This window comes from Pectinophora gossypiella, chromosome 9 (genome assembly GCF_024362695.1).
Source record: "Pectinophora gossypiella chromosome 9, ilPecGoss1.1, whole genome shotgun sequence".
NCBI lineage: Eukaryota > Metazoa > Arthropoda > Insecta > Lepidoptera > Gelechiidae > Pectinophora > Pectinophora gossypiella.
In genome coordinates this window covers 9,209,249-9,229,549 of record NC_065412.1, presented here as the reverse complement: position 1 = coordinate 9,229,549, position 20,301 = coordinate 9,209,249, and the positions used below count along the sequence as shown (strand labels likewise).

Genomic DNA, 20,301 nt, shown 5'->3' with positions numbered 1-20,301 from the left:
ATTGGGCTGCCAAAGGCCCCTGACATGACTCATGTAACGACTACTTACTTACATCAGTAAGTAAGTAATTAAATTAATATCCTAAGTAATACAGTTCATTCAATTGTTTGTGTGGGGTTTTATTAAAATTACCAGCGCTCCCTACAATTTCATCATCATCATCAATTTAAGAGCCACGCTCTTGTCGGTGTAGCATTTTCTCTCCGTGCTACTTTTTTTAGGGAAAAATAGGGCCCCTACAATTTATATAAAAATAAGTAATTGTTGTTTGATATTTGGATCACATTGTGTATAGAAATATGTTGCTACCTGTATTGTTGTCTTTATTTTGATCAGAATAATAATGGATGGAAGAGGTAATTGTTCCTGGGTGTAATGAAAAGGGTCATCATTTATACCGAAAAACAAAGATAAAAAATGCATTATTATGTCTGTTATCTATGAAGTAGCCATACAAGTAAATATGGGTGTTAGTGATACCGTAACGAATACTGAGGGGGATGATTTAGTCCATGATTCTGAGTTGATATCAAGTGGTATTTCCTATTGCAAAAGTATAGAATTGAAAATAATTAAAAAAAAAACTAAAAATGAAACATGAATAAATTATGCGACGTAAAATTGCACTTGATATTAACCCAGAATTATGGTCTGAAACACCTCCCTCAATATTCGTTACGATGTCACTAACATCCTGTATACCTGCCCAAAGTGCGTCGATAGAGACAAGCCGAAGAAGAGGATAGTGTTGATTCAGCCAGCGCAGGCAGCAAAGCGTTTATAAATATCTAAAATTTGGAAAATGAATCGCATACAATCGATTTCAAAATGAAAATAACTTAAGCATATATTCTATAGTCTCTGCTTACCCCGGTGGGAAATAGGCGTGACTTTATGTTTGTATGTATGTAAAATAACTTAAGAATAAGAAAACCTATAGAAATGACATAGCCGGTAGAAATAAGCGTGCAACGATTTCTGACGGCTACCACACAAAGTTGTCCAACGAAGGTCGACGCGAATGATTAACACTATTTATTTCAAACTGAAGTTGAATGAGGGATTATCCAGGCTACGTTCCCCAAAAATGTTATAGATGGCGCTGCCCAGATTTAAAGTGTTAATTTTATTTTTTGTAATTACTTTTTTTTAATTATTCTGGTACATAATTATCCAACATACATACATAAACTCACGCCTATTCCCCACCGGGGTAAGCGGAGACTATAGAATTCCATTTGCTTCGATCCTGAAATACTTCTCTTGCTTCCTCCACATTCATTAATCGTTTCGTACACGCACGCCGGTTCAGAGTAGATCGTATTAAACCTTTTCTAAGGACATCTCCAATTAATAATTATTCAAAAAATACAATGTAATGGCATAAGCATATTTCGATATAATTGCTGCTTGATATTTGGATCATATTATGAGTAGAATTATGTTGCTACCTATATTGCTTCTTTTTAATTTGATTAGAATAATAATGGGTGGAAGATGAAATTGTGCCTGGGTGTAATAAAAAGGGTCATCATTTATATCTATAAACAAAGATAAAAGATGCATTTCTGTCATCCATGAAAATTTGAAGGTTAAACGAAGAAATATCTTTACATCGCCATCTATATTGTTTTTAAGGAACGCAGCCTGGTAAGTCCCTCGTTGATTATTCAATTTTATTCAATTTACTAACTTATTTCCTATTAGAACGAAATTTGACTTCAGATTGAGTCATTGGAATTTTGAATAGGTACCTATAAGCAATTTAAAATAAGTAACATAATTCAAGGATAAAATTTCAATTACAAGAAGTAGTTTTAGAATCACATAGTGAATACTTATTACGTTCACTTTTAAAAGTTTTTTGTCCAAGAGAGCTGGGTTGAAGCGGCATCGGCAACAGCGTTTCAATTCCTTTGATTTGACACTACCAACATGTCAACAAAACAGAGCATTGTGCATTGCTCTACCAGTAACGTTCATATTGCTCTCTTAGAGGGGAACTCGTTGAATTCTTAAAGAAGAGTAGTGGGTAGGTATATACACTAGCACTGATAAAATTGTCAAATAAAACGGAAATCTTTTAGTATTATCTGCAGTCAATCGTACCACAAACATACATACATAAACTCACATCTCCCACCTGGGTAAGCAGAGACTATGGAATTCCATTTGCTGCGATCCTGACACAAGCAAGAGAAGTGTCTTTTGCTTCCTCATTTTATCAATCGATTCATAAACACGTGCCGGTTCAGAGTAGATCGTACTAAACCTTTTCTGGACTATTACTTTGAGCAAAAACGGGTATTCCCCAAGAGTCATCGCTTAGCTTTAGATTTGGGAAGAAAGTAATTTTAATATAACTAAACCCACATTTTTAAATATCCTTTTCTGAATTAAGAACTTTCTAGTAAATACCTACCTCTGATATATTTGTTTAGGAGCGGAGTTCTTTGTTCGTAAAAACAGGTTACCTAATAAAATGACTATCTGTTTTCAACGCTTTAGTTGACAAATTTCTGGCAAATATAATCTAGAATTCTTCCTAAAGTTTCCTAAGATTATCGCTCAACATTATAATAATTATAAAATAAATACCTACCTAAGTAAAGCACATTAATTACTTACAGTATACATTTTACAAAAAAAAAAACAATGGTCAATATTATCATTCTCTAAGAATTCCTTTGTCCTTGTAATCAGAGAGAACAACAGACCAACCGAATCAGTTAGTCCGCAACTAGTCTACCGGTATTATAGCCCGAGGCTCCAGGATATGGAGGGGGGCAGTTGCTAAATGCTGAAATCGGCGAGAGAGTGGCGTTCCCACGTGCGCCCGCGCCGGCCTGCCTTGAACGGCCTTGCCGGTCGCTCGGTTTACATTGTTGTTGTTGCACCTACGTTCTATTAACGTGCAGGTTTTGTGCGGTTTTGTCTTTGTTCGCTGGAGGTTTTGGCTGTCGTAGTTAATTTTTTTTAGTCATTACTTATTAGTCGAAATATTCTGGGAAGTTTAAGGTCATTTTCAGACTAACGATCTGGGAATGGTGGCTGCCGACTCCTGATTTAAATGTTAAAGAAATAATAGTAGAAAATATTAGTGATGCATTTCACAATTTATATTCACACACAGTATGTGAATCTAAAGATGGATTAAAATGAATCACATTTTGATTTTTATGCTATGCCCGAGAGGATAATGATTTTTTGTCTACTGCTCCCAGTCTCACATTGAAGTTCTGCGTAGTTTATGCAATCGACTTTACAATTTTGCATGCACCGTATTTTAGCGATTGTAGTATAAGTTATAAGTAAAAAATGCAGTGGAAAATAACAGAACCAACCACGTTTCTTTGCTCGGAAGCATTTTTAAAATGTAATTTTATTTTACCACACATTTAGAATTTGTTACAAAGTTTGTGATGAGCATTTTAGAAGTCATTTCCGTAAAAGGGTTTAGACTTTATTTTAGTTGATAATTATTTTTTACGAAAATAATATTTACGAAACCGGAAAGTAAAAGGGCTGCTAGATAGGTATTTTTTCCTGTTGTAAATAGCTAGGAATGATAATTACAAAACAATAAAAACACAATAATTAAACAGTAGATATGTATATTTATTACGTAAACAGAGTAAATTAATATTTGAAACTTTGAACTATTCAATAACTATACTTTAAGGCTTGAATTCCGAGTACCTAATCAAGTCTAGTCAGGACTAAGTAATAGAAAATGCCTACAATGCTTTTGAATTTCTTCTAACAACTAACTGACCTTACATTGCTTATTTTATTTAAGAACTGTCATTCTTCGTGTGACATTTGATATGAATCGTGGGTTGTTTTAGAAGTTAAAGTTGGTATTGATCCTAAATAACGCTCTAGCTCTGCTTTACCCAATGAATTGTCAAGTAATATTTCATTTGCTCTTTCTAAGTCTAGTTTATTAAGGGTTTTGATGTCTTTTACTAGCGTCTGAGTACGTTCAGCCTGTAGTGTTGCGTCTTCTATAGGCATCATGTTATCTTCTGCTGACATTACGGGATCTTCTGCTGGCAATGCTTCTGCTAGAATCACGGGATCTTGCGCTGCCATAATAGGCTCTATTACTTCTGTGACATCTTCTACCAACGTAGTAGCGTTTTCAGTCCGCGTCTCTAACGTGACATATAAGGAGTCACTTATAGTTATTTCTTCAACTAATTTAGAAGAATTTGGTACCTCTAAACCCTTAGTAAGTAATAGTGGATTTTCTCTTAAGTACTCTTTAATCATTGTAACGTCACTTTCTGCTTCAATTTTAATAAGAGTATCAGGTTCTTTCACCTCATATACCAACGTATTGTTGGGTAGCAATATAAGTACAGTATCTTTTGTTAAATTACTTAATTCTCGAACATTTGTATCGTTTCGGGGAAATCTTTGTCTACTATTGTCTCTTAGATTCCTCGTTTTCTTTCGTTTCTTCTTGTTGTTGATTTTTATTTCAACCCTGGATGATCCATCGTTGTCTAAAATTTTAAATATTATACTTTGATTGCCGCTCGGTTGAAGCTGCACATCGGAGCCCGATTTTCTGAAACCTTTTAAAATAACTAGTTAGAATCTTCTCCTAAAATATTTTCATTAAATTATAAACATAATAAAATAGAAAATGATAAAAAAAAAACTAATTTTGCCCTCCTCTCTTGCTTAGGTATAATCCGTATAAAAATAGTTAGAACCAGAAGTAGACAGAAGGCAAACTTGTAGTGGAGTAGTCACTTTAGGTAGTTACTTTACCCCATGAAAGAAACTTTATTAATATAATATAAACGTTAACCCAACTCAGGGCGACAAAATTATAGATTTGTGCAACAGGAAAAAGAAAAAAATAAAAGAGTCACACTTAAAAGTGTACCTATTTATTCCATGCTTCTCGTTTTTATCTGTAATTTAAAATTTAATTAGTGGATTTGCTTACCTTCAAAATGAGGGTCAGAAAGCAATCTTTTAATATCGTTCCTTGGTTCTATTTCTCTGTAAATTCTGGATGTGCTCTCTGTACTACTTTGTGTGATGTAAGTTGGCTTTAATACCACCGCGGTCTTCATTACAGTAGTAATTGTATTAGTTATAATACCAACATTTCCTGCCTGGAAATAAAATTTAAACTAAAGTAACAAAAATTTGATTGTGATTTTTCTAACGCAATGCATGGCCTCTGTGGTCTAATGGTTAGATCGTTCTAGATGTGAAGGTCCAGGATTTGATTTTCGGTGAGGAAATATTGTAAAAATCAAAGAAGAAAAAAGAAATATGTCTATTGTAAAAAGAACTTGTAGGCAGGGCTTAAGACTGAGTAGATAGGACAGAAGGTTACTCTACATTGAGAGGGTTTGACTGAAAAAGAGTCTTTATTCTAAATGGAACTGATAATGAGGTACTTTCCAGGGTACGTTTATCTAAATCCATACAGATGGCGCTGTTCAGTTTTAACGTGATAATTACCTTTTTTTTCATTACTCTAGTACATAATTATTCCAAAATACAATATAAATACATAATATAAAAATAATTGTTGCTTGATATTTGGATCACATTATGTATTGAATTATCTTGATACCTATATTGCTTCTCCTTATTTTGATCAGAATAATAATGGGTGGCAGATGTAATTGTGACTGGGTGTAATAAAAAGGGTCAGCATTTATACCCAAAAACAAAGATGAAAGATGCATATGTCTGTTATCGATGAATGTCGAAGGTTAAACGAATAAAAAACTGTACAGCGCCATCTATATTGATTTTGAGGAACGTACCCTGGAAAATCCCTCATTTGAATAGGTACTTACCTCTCCGACAATAATTTCCCCAGTTTCTTCGGAAGTGATCGTAGTAGGACCAAATAATTCATCCTCATCTAAAACCTCCGTTCCATTTTGAGAAACATTGCGAGGATTCACAGTGCTCAATAAATATAAAAATATAAAAAACAAACCGATTAGAAACAAGGAATATACAACAATGAATATAATTGCTTTGCCCATTTATGATAATTGACAAAGTTGTATATATTAGGAATAAAATTGCCAATTCAAAAATTCGGCTTCAGCCAAGTGACACTTAAAACTGTTTTCTTTCTTTTTGCACCAACGTGACAGGGCTTCACAAACTTTATAGTACCTAAACCCTCGGCTTTATGTAGGTACAAAATTTTTGTGGACATTTACATTATTGAAAAATGTTAAAAAGACATTTTTGAATCTAATGTAATTTCGCAATGTATTATGGCTGAGAAGAAACTTTTAAATCTCTCTTAAATGAATGTATACCTGCGACTTGTATTTCGGCCCTTCGGTCCGGTAGGCCTGTGACTTATGTTGGCGTGACTTGGTACAGTCTTAGGTCCGCCGGAGGTCCGAGTCGCTCTACGGGTACACTTAGCATAATTTATTTGTACTTACCTTTTGTACAAGTAGCGCTTATGCTAGAACACTGACTGTACTGTATACAGTGTGTTAGTACTCGTAACGTCGTACCCAATACCTACTGAGGGTACAGCTCACGATTCTGAGTTAATATCAATTGGAATTTACCGTCGCAAATTCAATACTTTTTCTTAGGTTTCTTTTTTTTTGATTCTGAGTTAATATCAATTGGAATTTACCGTCGCAAATTCAATACTTTTTCTTAGGTTTCTTTTTTAATTATTTTCAATTATATACCTATGTGTAAATAGCCATACGGGTAGGTATGGGTGTTAGTGACACCGTAACAAAAACTTTGGGGCATGATTCAGACTATGATTTTGAGTTGATATCAACTGCAATTTCCTGTCTGAGAATTTTTTGTGTTTTTTTTTTAATTATGTTTAGTACCATACTTTAGCGACAGAAAATTCCACTTGATATCAACTCAGAATTATGGTCTGATTCATCTCACATAGTTTACGTTACGTTGTTACTAACATCCTGTACATACGTCAAGATAAACAAATTTTTAAATTACAATTAATTATATTTACTAAGTATAGAATAACAGTAGACTAATACATGGTTCTTTTATTTGTACAGATCTTAATTATTTATAGGTATCCGCTGGTTTCATACAAGGTTCATATTATAATCGGATGACTTGTTCGCTAAGTAAGCTTTGAAATCTATATAGTCTTCAGGTGGCTGAAATAAAATATGTATAACTAGTTACATACAACATAACATAAGCTTGCTCATGACTCAAAATCAAAATAGGAACACTCAACAGTGCTGCCGCCTACATTGAAGCTTCTAGTTTTTATTCACATTGACCTAAATTGGTAATTAAACTGCTTAGAGGAGTTAAAAAACTGGAGGATCGCGATTGTACAATATTCAGTGTTCCATAAGTCTTACTATATGAACTCTATTGCGATTTACTTTAGGATTCAATCAAACATGACATAAAGTCAATATTCTAAATCGCGAGCTGACGTTCATTCAAATCGGGTTGTGAATTTTTAACACAATTCAATTTAGGATCCTATACTCATCTGAACTGAACAACTTAGTAACTTGCTAAAATAATCTTCTTACAAGTAAAGTGCTATCGTCAGGGTCTGGTGTCTTATTGTGGGTGAGCTTCCACAATACCCCCAGTCCCTTATCAGCCAATGTCAGCATATACGTAAACACCATAAACAATACGCAGGCAGCGATGGAAAATGCCGTCAGATACACCGCTAGCCTCATATCGTGATATTCGAACCTGGAAAAGCTTTTATAATTAATATTAAGCTCATTGAACACAGATGCGGTACGAGGGGGAACGGCAAATCGTACGAAACCGCGGTGCTGATTACTGAGATTTCGTACAATGAAGTAATAGATATAACTTATATTTTACTTTTGCCTGATGAATTTGAGTTAGCAATCACACATTTGACTTGTGTTCACATGAATATATCAGGCGTTATCCAAGGTTGGTTTGCTTCTATAAAATAGTTGCAACTGCATTTTACTTGAACACTAACGATAATTTCATATTTAGTCCGCAAGACATACCATGCAACTTTTCGTTCTTCATTCTCGTATTAAGGGACCTTATCTACTTAGTCTACCCCTTTGTTCGGTCATGTAGTGAATGTCAATCTTAAATAAGTAAAAAAATCAACAACGTGGTAAGTGTGCGCCAAAGGCAGAGAATGCCTTGCTCGGTAACTCACGCGGTCATTCACCTCCAGTTTGTCACTACAGTAAGTAAAACACTTCATTCGCAAAAATCTACATATTTTCATATCATTCAGAAATACACACATACATAATGCATAAGCACACAAATAAAGATGATAGCAAAAGAACAATACGTACAAGGAAAGGGGAAAAAAGTCCAGAATAAAATCTTCAAGATAATACATAACAATCAACGCACACTTGACCAAGATGACAGATGTAAGAAAACATAAATAAACAACAATGCTGTTTCCTAGACAATACCTAGGACCGCCGACAATTTTCAATTTATTTATTGGTACCTCAGATTGGTACAATGACAGAACTTCTCTATGGTAGATAAAAACTTTTAACACCTGATAGAACATAAATGGGGCTTAAAGGAGTCGCCATACCTGGATTAAACCATATCTCACATAGTGAACGAGTGCCCTCTGCACCGGTTCCCAGGTGGCATAGCTGAGCTGCACTGTGTGATGGATTCGGCAGAGACTTGGTTAGGGGTGCTTCAGCTGGATATATGATCCACGCAGGATATTTTATTTTTGTCTGTCATACGCAATAATAAAAACTTGATAGAACGAAGTTACGTGTTGCATTCGTTGAAATCGGTTGAACTCGTAGAGCAACATGGACCTGAACTACCTGTCCTAGGGGAAATATAGGTTCACACAGGGGAACATCTACGTATAGCTACTCCCTCTTGTGTTGTTCTATGGTTGAACTGAAATAATGAACTGAAATAATAGAAAAGATCCTAGTAGTTCGTAAAGTTCCAGTGCAAGCGATTTAAGCATTGATACCACCAATAGTATATCACTATAATAACTACATAGGTACTATTGTCAGTCAACATTGTTCCACTGGTGCAAGAAATATACTTTTCCACTGGTGCATAGTCTCTCCACTTTTCTCATATTTCAATAGCCTCCTCAGGCTCCTCAGGCTGTCATTAATCTGTATTACTTGAGAAATACCAGCGTGTCGTTCCTAGAGATATCAAACTTAAAAAACCACATCTCATTTGGTTCGATGCGTAGTATTCGCGATGGAAGGAAAACTCATTTCGGCAAAGTACCTACTTAAATATATTTCTAAGACAACAACAATTTACACAATAAATATCTTTCACGTTTCAATATTTTGAATAATTTTGTCAACATACTGATTTTTATATAGTTAGGTCCACATTTTTTGCGCTAGGTACGTCACAAAATCATTACTTTTATACAAATATTCATTTATGTTACAACTGCAACAAAGCGGTTAATTGAACTGAAGAGTAGCAAAGTCTTCAGGTTCTTCAAGTGTAAATTCCTTCTTTATGTTATTCTTGCATTATATTATTCAAGTATCTACATCTCTTTTTCTTCTACCAGTATCATCGTCATCATCAGTGTCGCCTGCGTCACTGCTTTCCACTTCTTTCAGTTTGTCTTTAATATCAACAGATCTTTTGAAGCCAACTGCAAAGAAAATATCCATTATGAGTAGGTAGGTATACCTATTCAAAATTTCCAACCATATTAGTTCTTATTTTCCGTTACCTTTACGATAAACAGGAGCTTGCATCTTATTGAGGTTCCCTTTGATCTCATGTGGGTGCCTAGTTATTACTGACGCAGTAGTGTCGAGCAATACAGTTGATTGCAATATTTCATTCGTAATTGTTTTCATTACTTTAGATGAATTTGCAGTATGTGCGGTAAATATTTGGGTATATGGATCGGTGAACATAGTACTTATTGTAGAGTTTTCTAAGAATTCTTCCGTTTCTAAAACTTCTTGCGTCGTTGATTTTTTCACTTTATCAAATAATTTGTTGCGTAGCCGCATCTGTAATCAAAACGAGAGATTTTTTGTGAACAGCAGCGGCTATTCGTTTACTTGCAAATAGCTTGGAGTCATAATAGATGAAAAGGAAGTACCTACATCATCGAAAATGTTTAACGAGATCTATAACGCAGTATCAATTATGGTGTCCGATGTGTTCACACCTCTAAATTCGCTTTGGAATCATTTATCGATTTTTGTTTATGAATTCCCTGCGGAGGTAGGTTACAGGTTTTCGTAGTTAAAATAAGAAAATAGTCTTAACAAGTCCTTACCAAATGGGTCTTAACAATTTCCTTAGGTAGACGTTTTTCGTAGTTTTTCATTGAACCATTATTCTCTAACGACATCGAAACTGCCACAAGTGTGGCATTTACCTTGCGGTCTACATTTATGTTCCATAAAAGATAAAACATTAAACAAAACAGCGCAATTAAGCAAATTGAAACTGATGCCACAACTAGTCTTAATTTAAAGAATGAACGACGTGAAATCCTAGCACTTTCGCCCATACTTTGACTTCATACATGAATTTGTTTAGTTTATGTGGACCTAAAGTAAACATTTTCCATTAGGATAATATCATAACTATTTTTTTTTATTTATATTTTCGTGTTAATTTTGCATACAATTGACAAGTGATTGACATTCTGCTGTTGTACGTAGTGAATTATATTCTTTTTGCTGTTGTATTTTAAACGAGAATTTACAAGACAAGAGGGTCGAAGCTAGACAGCCTTTATTTTCTATCTGCTTCTTCCATAAAAGCAGACCGTAGTCTGCTTTTCTGCTTTGCTTTTGCTTTACTAATGAATAGTGAAAATAATGGAAAGGTTCGTCTACTGCCTACTTGTATTGATTCAAGTTAGTAGGGCGAAGTCAGACAGAGTACTACGGGGCGGAAGGCAAGAGGGAGACCACTGCCCTATTTTCCCTAAAAAAATAGCATGGATAATACTACGTCGACTAGAGCGTGGCTAATAGCGTGGCTCTTAAATTAGGGATGTGAGGGCGAGGTATGGGTTGGCGTCAGTTTAGTCGCATTTTTTTCAGTAAGTAAACGAAAATACCTCTTTAGACTTTCTTTGAGCTTTGAGCACAGATAACTAAATGCTCTCTTGTGACAAAACGTCAACTAAAATAACATGTAAACAAGTTTAAGGTTACAATTTTATATTACTTTTACTTTTACACGAATTTGAATTACCTAAATATATTGTTTTTATTGATTTTTTGTTAGTAAATAGTCCGGTAAGTTTTTGATATTATGCTGTTCTTTATAGTAAGTACCTATATTTACAACACCTACTTTTGTCTGGTTTGGAATCTGTTTGTATTTTCCCGGACATAATAATATTCTGGAAGTCTTAACAGACTCTTCCTCAAGTGAACAATAATAAATAAAAAAAAAACAATGCAATCGTAAATTACTACAGAACCTTTAGACATAACAACCAAAGTGGCTGCAAGGTATTTAATATAAGGGTGTGAGGTTTGGTATGAGAGTAAGTATACGTAAGTAGGTATTACCTGTTTCCGTTGAACTTCCCTTAGCGGGGTAAGTGGGTTTCCTGTGAATTTATCTAAATCCTTGGAAAGTAGGTACTGTGATGACATCATCTGTGTTACATCATCTGTGACTGAAAATGAAATTGAAAATAATTAAAAAAACATAACATTTACATGGATTTTCCGACAAGGAAATTCTACTTTATATCAACCCAGAATCATGATCTGAAATAAACTGAATCATCCCCCTCAGTATTCGCTATGTTGTCACTAACACCCATGGCTAGGTAGCCAACCAATACCCCACCGTTTAAGTACTTATAGGTGTAAGTACTTAAACGGGGTATAAGTGACATCGTAACGTATTTATTACGGTAATAATAACACCAAAAAACATAAGTTTTGCGACGAAAAATTCAGCTTGATGTTAAGTCAGAATGATGGTCTAAATTATCCCCCGCAGTATTCGTTACGATGTCACTAACACCCTGCATTTCATACGTATTTCCGTTTCAACCGTGATTTTATTTATGTATTAATAACAAAGTGAAGAAGCTCGATAAAGTGCTTCCACCTGTTTATTATTTGTTCTATACATCATGATCCAACATGACAGTTCTTACTTAATAAACTGTACTTACCTTATGTATCTTTTCTGAGTTTCGATCAATCTGTGTCATTTTTAATCCACAAGTTTACTAATGCATAAGCGTTTTGCGCTGTTTTATTGTATCTTTCGTATATCTTAAAATCACTGTTTTCTCTTGCAGTAATGACTAAGGGATCTGAAAATAAAGATGTAGAATCAGAAGGGGGCTCAGAACGCAACGGTTCGTACAAGATTAACGCTATACTCGGTCCAGCCATGTGTGCGTTACTTCTTGTCTTTGTGTTCGTCTCCGCTTTCGTCGCCACGAGACTCGCCTTCGACCGATACGATGCATTCTGCAATCGCAACTACGATTTCACCAAGCTCTATATATTTCCTGATGCCAATATCACCATGAAGATTCAAGCTCCGTGGGATACTAAGCCATCAGCTTCACATTAGACGTCGAAAAATTGTTCCCAATTCGTTTTCCCTGTGTATCCAATTTTCAAACTCGCATTAGTACCCCTTGCAACAGAAATTATAGAAGTCTCAGGGTAGTATTAATAAGCTAATCTCAACTGAGACTTCCCTCAAGATAATGCTCAAGTCCCTGTTTTGTATGAGTAAGAACTGTCACATTAACATGGCCTTGAGAGCAGTCTCGAAGTTGAGATTCGTTTATTAATACCACCATGTCGTCTAACCGAGAGATTGACGCTTTGTCAAGCGAGTTTACGTATTTCTGGGGTAGGCCTTCTTACCGCTAATTGGTAACCACTCTTGCCAAAGATGGAGTATATTGCATGTTTGTTTAATTGAATTAATTATCGAATTTGTAACACTAGGTAAATCGTTAAGTAATAAACAAAAAAGACTATGGCCCCGATTCCTGCAGACACAGGGTCGGATAATTGGCAAGAATAACCCGGGCGAATAAAATAGGCATCTCGCTCATATGCAATCCGTTTAACGTGTGCTGTCTTAATTCTGTCCGGTTATTGGCCAATATGCAATTTTGGAAGTCTATTTCTGTCTAAAATTGACGTGTGTTCCATAAATGTTATACCTGTCGATTGCCTGTCGATGGTGGGTAAGAAAATGTCAGGTATAACTTAAAATAAACTTAGATGGTGTGTTCTGAATATCACTTTTTGCAATGTTTATTTGACTACTAGTTTGCAGGATTCGTGCCCGGTTAATGACAATAGGCTCCCATAACATGCAATTATTAAAACTACGTAGTAACTAATAACTGGCAAGGAGTGTGTGTAAGTTTATATTATAAACCTTTGCCTACCTCTGTAGCGATACATTTATTCTTTTTTATTCTTTTGACGTGACTTATTGTGAATTTGCCGCAGATGGCATTAACTACTTGGCCGGACAAATAGGGAGCAATATTATATTGTTTTTGTTCTATTTGACTAACTTGTTCAATATTAAGTAGTTACAATTTATTTTCCGATTTTAATTTTTGTTTATATGACCTAACAGTTTATTTTCTGTGTAGTAAAAATAATTCTAAACTACTACTTAACACTAACTACTTCACAATTTGCCATATAATTTTAAGTTCTATAAAGATTATCGACATCTCAAATTAAGATCGATGTGGATATTGATAGAATTAGGTAATGATGGCAACGAAAAGGTTATGGAGAATGAAATAAAAGTGGGTTGTGGGTATGTATACATATATATAGTTTTATTTAAGTGCTCCTGGCCACTGCTTCGTTTTGGTAACGCAAGATACCTACTTACGTGACCCAATTACTTTAACATAGCCTGATATCTACGAATCAATGTAGTCTGGTATAAATAATCTCAGCATCGAGACTGCCCTCAAGATCATGTCAGTGCGACAGTTCTTATATAAAAACAGGGACTTGAGCAGGGTGCGACAAGAATGCGACATTTCTTATTATAAAAAACAGGACTTGACGGCAGTCTCAGCAACTTCTTATTGGCGCCAAATCCAGGCCATCTATTAGAAAAGTTGAGAACTTTATAGGAAAGGTAGCAACGCGCCATCTGTGTAAAAGAACGTAAACCAAGAAGGCTTCAGCGCAAAATGTATCACAATAGAAATGTTTGGAAAAGCGTTTTTCTTTGGTTTTCAAAATTGACACTAGATAGAGCTACTATCTTTATTTTTTGTAACTTGCTCTACAAAGGCTCTACAATGTCTACAATACTGCAAATACAGCTCTCTAGCTTTCATAGTTTTTATGCCAACAAAGTGAAAAATCGTTTGAATAAAAAAAATGTAGTAAAATCTCTTACATTTAAGAAAATAAACGGTAAGAATGTATTTTCTTCAGGTCCCGGAATCCATTTTGGTAGAAACCACGCAGAATTTCCCAAATTTTTCACTCTGGCAACTAGAAAACTGACAGAAACAAAATGGGCGGCCGATAGGGAAATTGTACGATCTGTTACTGTAGTGTTTTTCCTAATAATTTAGTGTAATACACCCGTGTTTTTGATTCGCCACGTAGTTTATTAGTGCTTGTGTCTGTTTCTTCAACTTTCCTGTCACATATCGTGAGTATTCGCTTTGTTTTCCTTATAAATCGTGCTTTACATTTTGTATTGATTCTACGCGAGGAAGGCCAATGTCACCGTGAAAAGGGAACGTATTCGAGAGGTATATAGGTCTAGCCAGAATCTAGGTAGGCTAGAGGAGGCTGTGTGCACATGTGCACTAGTATGCAAATAATTAGTGATAAGATTCGACAATTCAACGTGTGACCGAACCTAATTGATGCGGTGTAGAATGGCTTAAAAAGTATTTATCAAATGCTGTTTTTAATTAAAATGGGCTTATATCTGCACAAGTAATATGTTGCTCTTACTACGATCGATTAGAGCTTATTTACTGAGAATTAAAAAAAAAGATAGATAAATACAAAACTTATTTTTTCAGAAGAACTTCTTAGAGGTTACCTACGCACTATAACTTTTTAATCAGTTCACGCAATGAATATTTGTTGGTAAGCAGTTGCTTGGGTGTAGCTATATTTTTTACCAATCAGTAATTACTAAAGTCGTAGTAATTAACTGGCATAGGTAATCAACTTGAACTGCTATTAATGCAAATAATTCAATCATTTTTTATTGGTTGGTTCTGCCGCATGCTATTAAAACTGAATATTATATGCTTAGTTATTTTCCTCAATAAATGTACCTACCTATAGCTCCCTAGATTGGTACTTACAATGAAAAGATAATTGCTTAGGTACCTAGTTTTGAAGCATAAAGAATTATTGCCTTAATTTAAAGGGGCAAAGGCAATGTGATAACTGACTTGCAACACAATTTTAAATTTTAATTAATAAAACAAAAACCTAAGAACTCTAATTGATAAAGCTTGCAACTGTGTATACTATTAAAAAACTATGATTTTTCAGTATCAAAAAAACAAGAAGGTACCTATATAAATAATATGAAAAACTTGTAAATAGGTCAAGGTTGAATGGAATCTCATGTGAGATTCATACTTATGTAACTCTCCACGAGACATTTTGTGGTTCCAGTTCTAGACTTAAGCTGAATACACATTGGTTGAGACCCTTAGACATTTAAAAAACGTTTATTAGTTTTGATCAAAAGAGATTAAAAGGGGTTGTATAAGAAATCATTATGAGATTACAGCACATTATTAAACAACAAATTAGATTAGGTAAATCCTTCTCTAACATAACATGATTGACTATTTTTATTTGGGGACTTGAAATACCAAGTGTGGTTTCAAGATGTCTCCCGATAACTTGTAACTCTGCCTATCTCTACCTATATAAGTTTTTATTATGACTAACCTACACCATCCCACTGCAGGGCAGACGCCTCTCTTCCTTTCTTACTTTTTTCTTATAAAGTTTGTCTACTCTAAAATTAATCTCAATAATTTAAATTTTATGGAGGACAAAATCCATGAACTTCTCGCGGGCGGTTCGGGATCCATGCCGCGACCAATAGACGCAGCGAATACTATCTACATGGATAAACGTCGTATAGCTATTGGTCGAAAACCTCAATATAGTAGGTACAATCCGCGCGCGATGCGGACCCCGTGGCGCTGGCTAAGGTATTGACCATTTTTGATGAGGTAAAAATTAAATTAAAAATTTAAAAACCCCCGACCAAAAAAACAGTACTCAATTATTATGACAAAAGGTTAAAAATGCTAAACCATATAAAAAGCAAAAATTAACTTATCTCACATAATTATGCTTGCAAGCAAACTGAGCTTGTAACATTCCTATCACACTTAACAAGAGACCTGAACCGATTTCCACGAAACATAGCTCTCGACTGATATACCTTTCAAACAAAAAAAAACGCAATAAAATCGGATCATCCGTTTGGGAGCTACGATGCCACAGACAGACACATACACATTTACACAGACACGTCAAACTTATAACACCCCGTCGTTTTTGCGTCGGGGGTTAAAAAATAGAATGCCGGGCTTCCAGATAGCGGACCGAACGCCCAAATCTAACCAGTAGATTTCGCAGGCGATAAGACACAAGATATAAACTATAGGAAAGTCATCTCTTGTAAACTCTACTTAATCTTTCCGCAGTGTTTAGTGTCTTTGTCTTTCCGTAGCTCATCCCGGCGTGCTCATCTCTGAATGCAAACACCGACTTGAAACCACCCTTTTGCAACCCTCTTACCTTGCTCATCCATTTTTTACTCCGACTTTTCATACGTGCTCCACTTTTAGTTTCCGACGGTTTTTTATTTGGAGCGTGAGAAATGACTCCTCAATTCTTCATCGTACCATGAATGTGTATAAAGCTGAAGTAGTTTTCATGTGCTGTTAAATTTTACGTCGTAATTTAAACATTGTAATTCAAACATGCAGGACTATTTTTTATTTATAAATATTGCTCAAGAAGCCGTTTGCACAGGTCGATGAATAATGTTACACGAGTCTTGTCAGCGGAAATTCATTCACATACTGGAGGTCTAAAACGGTCACATTCTTGCAAATCGTCTAAGAAAGCAATATTCTTTTGGCATTTGTTTGCATTGCGCACTTACTTTTATATGCGCAAATGTCAAATTGCAATATTGTGTTTATTTAGATGAATTGCTTCGATGTGGCCTTTTTGATAATCATAAAAATTATATCCTTATTTATAATTGCAACAGTTACGAGAATAATTAGATACAAAGAAAGGGGGTTTTTGTGGATGTGGATTAAAAACACAATAATGATACAAGTTGAGTTGTATTTCTTTTTCACTAAAGGTACAGAGTTGTGGTCTCTTATAGGTCTACCAGCATCTGATGGCATAAAAAAAGTAAAAAAAATATTGATTTTCCTATGGTAATATTAAACTGTCTCCTGTCATGTCGAAGTACATGTTTTGTCAACAATACTGAGATTTTCCAAAGATTCCTTGAAACTATTCTGAATTTCATAAGAATGTCGAAAAAAACCACTTCGATCACAAGCAAGAAAGATTGTTTACATTGTTTATTGTAAAATTAGTGAAGAAGCAGTTGGAGATCAACCGCAATCTTCGATTTTAAATCGCGTCCAAAGTTGACCGGTAAGTAGGACTAACTAGTCTTAATACTTGAATATATTTTTCCTATATTATTAGTTACTAACCTGTGACCTGTTTATAGGAGTTCCTAGCACTACCATACGACGAATAATTGCTGAAGGTAGACCGAATGGAAGTGTATTTAGTGCACCCGGTAAAAAGAAGAGAGGTGGAAAGAAAACAAATAACCAGGAGAGTTTTGATTTGGAAATAGCATAATATAAGTGATCTTTTCATAAATATTTTGTTTTTTTTTATATATACCTACCTACACTAGCTAGATTTTGCCCGCAGCTTCGCTAGCGACATCTATCGCTTCAAGCAACTGTTGGAATCTAGAGGTTTTTCAGAAATCCCGCAATTATTTTCCCGGGATAAAAAATAGCGTATGTTCCATTCCATTTATCTCCATACAAAATCTCAAGTCGATCCGTTGCTTAGTTTTGACGTGATGAGTGGATAAACAGACAAACTCACATTCAGGCGTTAGCGTTCACAAGACGACCGGGCGGACAATACTGGACACGACAGGGCAAAAAATAGAACGAAAGCAATACTGTATTGCATACAATAAGTACTTTATATAATGTCCATATTGTCCGTCAATAGGTAAAAAATAAAAAGTATCAAGACGTTTTCATCCAATTACCCGAGTGTTGCTTACTATAGAAATTTTATTTCCCCATTTGCCATCAGATTCTGGTACACCTATAACAGAACGTAACATAACAAATAAGTAAGTACTTTATTGCACACACAGGAAATACACAAAAATACAATACAAAATAGAAATAGTACAATAAGTCTTATTGCTAAGTAGTAATCTTAGTGTTGTTTAGAATCATCGCTATATCGAAAATTTGAAGGGGGAAGAAAACTGTATAAAAACTGCAATTTACTTATTAATATAATAACTGTATAAAAACAGTAATTTTCCGCAATTAAGTCGTCAGTAGGAATCGGAATCACCGCAGTATGAAACATTGAAGTTCGTCTTTGTATTTAAGTATAAAATCTTTACGGATAATGGAGCTAAGCGTAAATTAATATTCAGATTGGGTAAGTACGTACAATTTCCGCCACACAAAGATCTTTTTGATAATATCTGGGACACACTAAGTATTAGGTATTTTATTTAACTGAACTTTAATCATCCCTTTATTACTAGCGAAATAATGAATCCCCATAAAAACTAACTGCAAGGCAACGAAATTGTTTGTTTTTAAAACATCCCATTGGAGTGTCGCGACCCAAAAATAAACATGATAAACGTAATAAGACGATATTCCCAAAAGAAATCGACTTAGCCTCGTCGAAACCCATCATCGCAAACGCAATTTGCCTTCAGAAAAACCAAATGCTCCTGTGACCTCATTCCCTGGATTCACCTGGATGCGCTGTGACGTAGCTCGTGACGTCACGGCTGACACAGTGCCCTATTTACCAGGGCAGGGGGGGGGGGGCAGGGGGTTCCCATTCAGCTTTAATCCCTGCAAGCAGAGGCCTATTTTTAGATCACTACTTCATTCATTGAAGCGAATGCATGAATTGCTATTTTTGCCGCAAAAGGGGTGTTTAAAACCTTTGCTTGCCCTTCTGTTTATCAAATCGTGCCTTTGGTATGTTATTTGTCTTTGCACATCTGTGGAATTGAGATAAATTACGTCATCGAACAGTTCAAGGATACGCGCTTTGTCACCTTGGTTTTGAATAGGATTTTCGGTTTGTCATTCGTTTTATTTAAGTATTTTGGTTTGAAGGTGCCTTTCTTGTTTGATTCCCGATGAGAACATTGCCCAAATCACTTTCTGATACAGTCCCATGTTTGTTTAAAGAATTGCAGTCTGTAAATCACCTGGATGGAAAAGTAAGGAGATTCTATGTTTTGAAACGCACGATAACCAAACAGGTTTAAACTTAGCTTAAGCTTAGACAAATGAGTTACCTGTTCCAGAAATTACTTCAAAAATTGTTCATGGTTCTCTTCACAGTAAGCTTTATTTTGAAACATTTAGGAAAATCTTTATACTTCCTAATAAAGACTTATGTCATACAATAATTAAAAACAATACAAACACAAAACTTAAAACATCTCCAATACGTCACATCCAGGCAGGTGCCCAACAAGCTGGCAGCATTGCCTGTCTGAATTGCCAAACTTACTCTTTGACAAAACTCTCTTTTTTATTATTTTTATTAGTTTATATGTATTTTGTAATCAACAGCTTATATTAAATATTACAATAATTTATGTGTACAAAGCCTTATTATTAACGAGTTTTCGAATTGCCTCATTTGTTAAATTGCAATTGTTAATTAATTAATTATTAGAATTGTTTCTATAAAACCAGACCCGTTAATAAGTTAAGGTGACGTAAGCAGCGTCTGGGTGGATAAAAACTAGAGATATATAGCTCTTCATGTTAAATATTGTTTATACAATTTATCTGATATTGATAATTTAAGTTGAGGATCTTATGTTTCGGCAATGCAGGACGGAAGGGGCAAGTCACAGGGTGTGTAACCAGCAGCTTGATAGAGGTAACTGTCAGTACTATTCAGAGGCGGAAGACAGGAGTCTTAGTACGGCTTTGAAATAGACTACTCTGGGCGC

At 35.0% G+C, this 20,301-nt stretch overlaps 2 protein-coding genes and 1 long non-coding RNA gene across 7 annotated transcripts in view; 1 reads left to right on the top strand and 2 right to left on the bottom strand.

Moving 5' to 3' along the window:
* Positions 1–3,743: 3,743 nt before the first annotated feature.
* Positions 3,744–5,988, bottom strand: LOC126369479 (uncharacterized). The gene is made up of 3 exons (XM_050013901.1): positions 5,835–5,988; positions 4,964–5,135; positions 3,744–4,583 (listed from the first exon to the last, which is right to left on the bottom strand). Exons 2-3 carry the CDS (start codon positions 5,091–5,093, stop codon positions 3,805–3,807), a joined length of 909 nt encoding a protein of 302 aa, XP_049869858.1. The 5' UTR covers positions 5,094–5,135; positions 5,835–5,988; the 3' UTR covers positions 3,744–3,804.
* Positions 5,989–6,851: 863 nt separating this feature from the next.
* The window catches only part of LOC126369481 (uncharacterized), a 44,644-nt gene continuing 31,194 nt past the window's right edge, over positions 6,852–20,301 (bottom strand). For 2 of the 5 annotated variants that reach the window (XR_007566714.1, XR_007566712.1), the window contains exons 2-4: positions 12,173–12,316; positions 9,737–11,662; positions 6,854–9,655 (exon numbers count right to left, since the gene is read on the bottom strand). This is a non-coding gene — a long non-coding RNA (uncharacterized LOC126369481). Of the gene's footprint in view, positions 9,656–9,736; positions 11,663–12,172; positions 12,317–20,301 lie in introns of all 5 variants that reach the window. The other 3 variants (XR_007566715.1, XR_007566716.1, XR_007566713.1) reach the window with 3 other exon arrangements.
* LOC126369477 (protein GDAP2 homolog) overlaps positions 14,523–20,301 on the top strand; it is a 93,007-nt gene continuing 87,228 nt past the window's right edge. The window contains exon 1 of the mRNA XM_050013899.1: positions 14,523–14,667. The gene's annotated coding sequence lies outside the window, so the exon portion shown is untranslated. The remainder of the gene's footprint in view (positions 14,668–20,301) is intronic.

Coding starts and splice junctions, on each gene's coding strand:
- LOC126369479 (XM_050013901.1), bottom strand. CDS start 5,093: ATGAAGACCGCGGTGGTATTAAAGCCAACTTACATCACACAAAGTAGT. Junction 4,584..4,963: donor TTCTGACCCTCATTTTGAAG/GTAAGCAAATCC, acceptor TTATTTTAAAAG/GTTTCAGAAAATCGGGCTCC.